The sequence below is a fragment of the Neolamprologus brichardi genome, chromosome 15 (genome assembly GCF_056152115.1).
Source record: "Neolamprologus brichardi isolate AB-2024 chromosome 15, ASM5615211v1, whole genome shotgun sequence".
In the NCBI taxonomy this organism is placed as follows: Eukaryota; Metazoa; Chordata; class Actinopteri; order Cichliformes; family Cichlidae; genus Neolamprologus; species Neolamprologus brichardi.
Window position 1 is genome coordinate 18,317,559 of NC_142118.1, and position 7,883 is coordinate 18,325,441.

The 7,883-nt window shown below is 38.1% G+C and overlaps 1 protein-coding gene across 2 annotated transcripts; it reads left to right on the plus strand.

Moving 5' to 3' along the window:
- Positions 1–614: 614 nt before the first annotated feature.
- On the plus strand, positions 615–6,929 carry LOC102788877 (sterile alpha motif domain-containing protein 12-like). Of its 2 annotated transcripts, XM_087852164.1 has the most exons (5): positions 646–712; positions 4,713–4,787; positions 5,319–5,445; positions 5,582–5,722; positions 5,985–6,929. In XM_087852164.1, the coding sequence occupies exons 3-5, from the start codon at positions 5,325–5,327 to the stop codon at positions 5,999–6,001; spliced, it is 279 nt and encodes a 92-aa protein (XP_087708290.1). In that variant the 5' UTR covers positions 646–712; positions 4,713–4,787; positions 5,319–5,324; the 3' UTR covers positions 6,002–6,929. The 2 variants fall into 2 exon arrangements, with proteins under 2 accessions (XP_035770193.1, XP_087708290.1); XM_035914300.2 differs by lacking the exon at positions 4,713–4,787 and having other exon boundaries at positions 615–712.
- Positions 6,930–7,883: the final 954 nt, after the last annotated feature.

Consider the following 7,883-nt stretch of genomic DNA (forward strand, 5'->3'; position numbering starts at 1 on the left):
ATAATATAACAAGCTTAATTATGTATAAAAAACAAAAAAATAATGATAATAGTTCTATAAATAAAAAAGGAGTATTTGGACAAATAGGGGAAGGTCGGGGGAAGTTAGGTAAAGAATGTCATGTTAAGCACATTTTACATACCAAAATGTGCAACCACAAACTGCAGCTGTATACATCTTTATTTCTAGATTAAGATGAATTTTAATGACAGTTACTGTGCGGTAATTTGCGAAAATTTGGAGCACCTTGTACACTCAAAAATGTAAAACCTGGATCTCAGACTGCTTATGAGGCCCTCTTTTGTCCTTTCCTCCACCGCAATGTAGTTTTAATACTATCACTATTAAATTATATTCTGCAAATAGATGAATACACTTCTAAGTCAACAAATATGGATTTGCAGGACAGGTGGCCTCACAGCTAATTGTCTGTGAACCATATTAACTCCATGCCGGTACATCATATAAATAAATGGGCTAGGTATACATGTTTCCTTTTTAATACACAGATACCAGTGTACCTGGAAATACTACAGAATTCATTAATCGTATGTAGCATTATGTACCAAACACATGTTACCACGGCACCTGAATGCATCACGTGGCAGGGGTAATGGGCGGGGCCTCTGAAATGAACTTACCTACTGTAACACTTCAGTAAAGGTACGAATAGGGCCGCCATTTAAACGTTACGAACGGGAGCGGACAGAAGGTAAATATCAACTTCCTACTGAACTAAACACCTACATAAAATATGTGTAGATATCCAAGTATTTTGGCTGCTTACCTACAGTATTGTTGTAGCTATTTGACGTTGTCTAAAGACGGTTGTTGTCTTTCAACAACAACTGGGTTGGGCTCAGTCCTGTACATAGGACAACAGCCCAAATTCTACTCAAAATATTCATATACGCTAAGGTCTCTTAATTTCAGACATACATACACAGCTGGTACAAAGTAGCAGATAACCTTTAGATACACTGCTTTAATTCGGCATCAGTCTGTCAACAAGAAAAGGCGCCTAAAACAAGTAAAACTTTTAACCACTGTAACCAGTCTGCTTATTCTGATGAGCTTTAACACAGCTGAGAAAAACTGCAGCGGTAAATATTTTTTGGCAAGTTGGTGCATGATGAATCTCTGCAATGCTGTACAAAACTCTGAGTGCTTTTTTAGGTCATGCTTTACCATTTGCTGAAAGAAAACACACAATAAAGCGCCAACTGTTTGAATAAAGAACCGAAACGGCTGCATTGCATAATTTAAATGGAGCAAAGCTGCGGATTAGAGAGCTGAAATCTCTGTGAACTAGGTTATGGAAAAGTTGGACCACTTATTTCTTCCTAAAACAAACTTTAAAGCTTGTTCAGGAGAAGATGTACTTCTGCTAGACACCACAAGGTGGTAGGATTATATTTACAATGCATGAAGGATGCTGCAGCCTGCAGCTTGTGTATGTGTGTTTGACCATTGACGTTTTGTTTATCCCTTGCTGTATTTGATCATAATATCATAGGTCTGGCATAAATCTGCAGGCTCTCTTTCCAAGAAGAAATACAGAGAAACATAATGTATGCATATAGATACTAATAGGCAATCGTTTTCTGACCATTAGTATGTTGAATGTAAAGTGATTTTGATTGTCTGTCTAAAATTTACAATCAACTCTGATATATTATGAAATCCTGTTATATATTATACCAATTTCCAGACACCAAAAAATAACTAAAGATATAGATAATAGTCGTCCATCAATTTACAGTTCAAGATCTCCTGCATGCCATTGTGGGTTGGGAAGATATCAATACTCAAGACAGAGTGAGGAAATTAAACATGCACTAATTGCAGTGAGTTAAAGCTATAGAATTAGGCTGGAAAAATATTTTCTTTGGAGGATTTATAAGTGTACGCTGAGTTTAAGTTTTGTGTGATGCACACCTATTTGGGAATAAGAGCCAAGGACTCAGTTAACATGATACACGTGAAATAGTACAACACAAAACAATATGCTTGATTATTCTCCCCACATGTTATGCTGTAGACTACATTAGCTGTAAACTCATGCAATTAAAATTGTTTCGCTTTAATAATGTCAGTGTAATTATTGCAGTATGACTATTACAGTATAAAACAAACAAAATGTCTAGGACTCCTGTACATGTTACACCATAACAAAACATAAAACAACTATTAACACTAATATGGACTATGGACATCAAATAAGCAATGATCTATCAATCAATTCAATCTATTTATTTTAAAGGACATTTAAAAACAACACAGGTTGACCAAAGTGCTGACTAACTTACCGAGTAACAAGACCATTCAGTACTGTCTGAAAAGCTAACAAACTGAGGCTATATGAGAACTGGCTTCACCTGAGCTGAGTTCGGCACACGGGCTTGTGTTCGCAGATCAGTGAGGGCATACAGCTAGAGAGCAAACCTCACTTGCACTGCTCAAAGCTAAGCTGTCACATAGCAGGGTACTAATGGGAGTTTTACAGAGTTTAGGATTTTCATGGGTGTTAGTTAAACAGCTAAATCTGTGAGTCCAGTGATGTTACATTATGATTGCAATTTGTAATTTTTAATCTAATATTTAGTCGTTCCGTATTTCATACACACTCATTTCCCCTAAGAAATACTAAAAAACCTCAGATGGTCAAAGGAAATTTCAGTCCATCTGTGAAGTTCCTCAACAATGGGAATTATGACAGCATGACACATCAAAGGCCTCAAATGAAACCGAGAAGGTTAATAAGGGTGAAAATGATTCAGTTTTTTTGTCTGGAGCAAACTATAATTAACTACCAGTGCACATGACCTACCATCAGCGCTGTGTCTGAGTAAACTGTCTGTTGGGAGAAGTTGGGTATTGCTAATATGGGGCATAGTGAGCTAAAGAGGCACTTGGAAATCAAACAAATCCTTTGGAGAGAATCTTGACATACTTTTAAAAAGTCTGAACCAGAGGCAGCAGGAGTATATGTTAGCTTGTGTGAAAGTGTTTGATAAGGTGACACTTGACTAATAATATGTCAGATGGCATAGAGGCTGTTGTTTGTTGATATAAATACAAGTGCGCCTTTAAATTCTGGCTATACACGATTGTGCAAAAGTCCTGACTTGTCGCTCATTTTTTTACAGTTTTCTTTTAAAGGAGCCAGACATTCTTGTAATATTGTGCAGCAGTTCTCCAGGATACAGTTCTCAAGTCTTTCAAAGTTTTCTTTGGACATTGGCTGCTTTTGTACCTCATTGTTTTCAGAAGAATGTTTTTTCTTTGTTAAGCCGCTGAACTCTGACCTATGAATAATTCAGACACCTAAATCAAAGGATGAACAGTGAGTCCGTATAAAAAGTCTCCCTCATCATTATGTAATTTCCAAAAACTTGGCATGTCTCAGCATGGTGTGCAATCCTTAAAAAATCTTGCAAAAACCTTGTGAAAACTGAACAAGTGCAGGACAAAAGAAGACATGACAGGTCTATAAAAGTATTTATAGTAGATAATCCGTATATGAGTCTTATATTCTTAAAACAGCAAACACCTGACACAGCGCATGAGATGTTGATCTGGACCTTGGATCGAGCCATACGGTCCACATTGTTTTACAATGTTAAACTGAAGCTCAATGAAATGGTGATACTAGATGCAAAAGCCGGGAGCTGAATAATAAAAAATATCTGGTCAGCTAGAGAGAGAGAAAAAAAGTCTTGCACACAATCAGTAATTTACAAAAATCCAATTTTCCACCTTGCTTGTCACTGTATATTGCTTTTGTTTACAGGTCCTGGTTTAGCTGTAACTTGGCGGTATGAAACTAAATGAAATGGTTCAGAGCAAATAAGACAAGCTGTATATACAGTCATTTTATGCCACTATAAAATCTAACCACTGGGGCCCAATTCAGGAGCTGTGTGGCTTAAGAACTGCTGTCTTCAGGCATAAAACCCACATTATTGTCCTCAGTTAGATTTCTTTACTCTCAGCTCACTCTGGCGCTGAAGGGAACTTTGCTGTCTTTTTACCTCGGTCACTCTCTGTATGTCAATTACTCCACTGGGATCTCGTTACCGCCTCAGCCAATCACGCATCCCCCTTAATTAACTCAGGAAATTACATTCCTATATTTACAACTTAATAACTAGACTGGCCTGCTGAAAAGGTCACATCAACTGTTTAGAAATTTTTGCCCTATTACATTGCAGCCCAGGAGGATATGGCTAGGAAAAAAGCCAAATGAACAGAAGGCAGCTTTTTGAAAAGTGCACAACTTTTTTTGACCTCCGAGTGTCATACTCGGTTGATTTCACCTTGCAGTACAAGAATCCAACGGCCATTCAAAACTATTTGTCATCATGTTCAGGGGGTTGTTGAATTAATCACCGGAAAATAGGCTTATGTGAAGCCAGTAGGTGATCCAGAGCGTCAAATATCAAGAGAAAATAACATTTTCTCACATTTGAAGGTCTACTGCAGACAAAAATGTCCTCAGCTAATGTGCCAGGAGCAAAACTTCATTGAGCTGTTGTTAAGGGTTGTCTGCATGTCCTCAGTGATGGCAGCTGACTTGCTGAGCTTATTTTCTGCTTTTAAAGGAGACATGTCAAATCCATTTTCATTTTTTTAGAGTAATTATGTGTCACCAGTGTGTCTAGTGGCCCACACAATTTTAAGAAAATCCCCTCATTTATTTTCATTCTCAGTTGTGTGTGAACATTTGCAGCCTGTTGTGACAAACAAATCCACGTACACGAGCCCTCACCACATCATATTTTAAGGTAAACTCTGTTTTTAAGATTTTTTGCCACTCAGCCATAAAAGGTTGATAGGGTATTGTCATTGCCCTGCCAAGCAGGTGGGCGGTGTGGACACCCAAGTTTGTGAACTCGAGAATGAGGTGATGTAAGATTTTCAAATTGATACCACAAGTGCATCTACTAAAATTCTGGACAAGCTGAATGTCAGTGATCTGGATCACAAGGTCAGGTGTCCAGTTTTCTGAAAATCTTGAGAACAAGATAACTTGAGAACTGGGTAGCGTATATAAACGTAAATAAATATAAAATACAAATATAAAATCCAATCTGTAATGTAATGGAGCCCAAATGTTGCCTCACAAATTGGTAAAGGTTAGTGCCAGACAGAGATGTTGCTATAATATCGAGCATGCATTTGTCTCTTTCTTCAGTGTGAAGCCTGAATTTAACTGCATTTGGTACAGTGAATTATTTTGTACTGTAAGACAAAAAGCTAAACATCTACTTTTTCTGCACTTCTCTTAATTTCTCTTCTTATGTTTTATTGATCAGAGGGCAATGGGACTATCAAAGGGGCCATCATCATGGTCAGTGGAAGAAGTGCTGGAGTGGATTCAGGAACAGTATCCGACTAAGATGACCCTACTCCACAAAGCTGTAATCAAACATGACATAACAGGTACAACACATGCATGGAATTCCTGCTTCAGTGGCAGGAATTTTACAGGCTAAGTCATTATTAGCTTTCCTCGCATTATTTTTAATCTCTTTTTATATACTGGAACAAATCACTGGGATCCTGTTTAAATCTGCAGGCCGTGTGTTGCTGAGACTAAAGGACTATCAGCTGAAGCTTCTTGGGGTGGAAGATGAGAAGCAGCAGCAGGAAATTTTGCAGGAGCTCCTTCTTCTCAAAGTTCAGGAAGAAATCAGTGAACTTAGTGACATCTGCTCTGGTGAGCCTGCCAAATGACTTCATCTTCAGTTCACGGCTGAACTATTTATGTAATAAAAAAGTCATAAAGTTGCTTTGATAAGGGCATATTTGTTGGAATGCAACAATTATGCATAGAAACAATGGTGCAGGTTTTCATTTTAATTAAAACGAAGTCATAAATTTAAGTTTTTTCAAAGAAAAAAAATTAAGAGTATTACCATTTTAATTCCTGAAAATAGTTCCTAATTTTTGTTTTATTTGCTTTCTTATATACTCTCCAGAGTTTCTTTCTCCATGAATCACAGTGAAAATCTTCAGAAAGCCAAAGAAAAAAACAGAACCATGGCTGACTTTTTGTTATTTTTCTGAATTTCCCAACCATCCATTCATCCACGTGAAGGAGACAGAAAGGTGGAATTGATGGAAATAACAAGAAGTGAATAGAAAGAAGGATCGATGAGGAATGAAGAGAGAAGGAAACCCATTTCCGGTGTGAAATCTGACCTGTGCAGATGGATGAGATTAGTTTCTGTCTGAGTGGCTTTTTCTGATCCTACTGTCCATTAATCTCTGTGTTTTTTCTGTCTCTGCACTGGGTTTGTCAACCATGGCATTATAAAAGATACGAACAAAAGTTTTTATGGACCAAATATGCAGTCGCACTATGTGTAGAGGTTTAGGATATAGGCCAATCAGCAGATCATTTAAAGCCAAAATGAAATAATCTGCTCACCGATTTTCCCAGGGGATGCATTCTGCTGAGTTTGTTGGTTTAAATTTGTGTTTGTGACTGCAGTTTTTCAGGAAATTTAAATGGATTTATGAGAGATTTTTTTACTTACCTTCTTGACCCCATGACAAATATCAAATCCTACACACATTTTCATCCTACTAGTATTGTAATAGGTAGCTTGCTCTCAAAATAGGAACAGATTGTATTTTAACAACTGCTTATCCTCAGTATTTCCAGGGTGGAAAGGTTAAACATTTCACATGTCTGATCAGAAGAGCTGAGTCAAAGCTGTAAAACTTTGTCATGTTGTTTGCTTTTCTCTCTGACTAAAATTGCTTTTCACAAACAAACCAGATGTTGGTGTGCTGCTGTTTCCTTTCAAGTTCCTGCTTTTAACTCGTGTGAGAAAAAAAACATTGTATTTTAAGTGAACTGTCAGTTTGTCTGGATTTGATTGTGATGATGCAGTTTCATTAAATTTGTTTCAAGCGACTGCCACTTTGAGATTGCCTCCTTTAAATGTGTATTGTAAATGGTAAATGGCCTGTATTTGTATAGCACTTTACTAGTCCCTAAGGACCCCAAAGCGCTTTACACATCCAGTCATCCACCCATTCACACACTGGTGATGGCAAGCTACATTGTAGCCACAGCCACCCTGGGGCGCACTGACAGAGGCGAGGCTGCCGGACACTGGTGCCACCGGGCCCTCTGACCACCACCAGTAGGCAACGGGTGAACATTTCACACGTCTGATCAGAAGAGCTGAGTCAAAGCTGTAAAACTTTGTCATGTTGTTTGCTTTTCTCTCTGACTAAAATTGCTTTTCACAAACAAACCAGATGTTGGTGTGCTGCTGTGTTTTGCTGTGTTTCGCTGTGAAGTGTTTCGCCCAAGGACACAACGACCGAGACTGTCGGAGCCGGGGCTCGAACAAGCACCCTTCCGATTACAAGGCGAACTCCCAACTCTTGAGCCACGATCGCCCACATCGCTAAGACTGCACAAGTTTCCTACTTCTGACCATCTCAGTGTTTGGTGCACTGAATTTAAAGTGTTTTTGTTAATCATTTCTCTTTTTGGTAAAGACTACTATGATGTAAACATAGTAAGGAATTTCTGTGTCATATTTCTGTTTTTACAGCTGCAGCTAAAAATCTTCTTTTTACTGTGTGGAAAATCCCTCTATGACAGATCGCTGTGAAAGACCCAGGACTGTTAAAACTAAAGGCTATAATCATAGGTGTGTCACCTTCATGGGTATAACCTGGATATATTATGATTAGCTGGAATCTATTGATCTGTAATTGCAGTCACGCATTAACACATTTGAAAATAATTGTTGCAAGCAGGCTCCTCTTTACATATCGCAGTAGTGTGGTTGTACCTCTCACTGCTTGGCAGTTGCGCATTTTCCTTGAGCATCTGAAAGTGCATTGATAGTAAT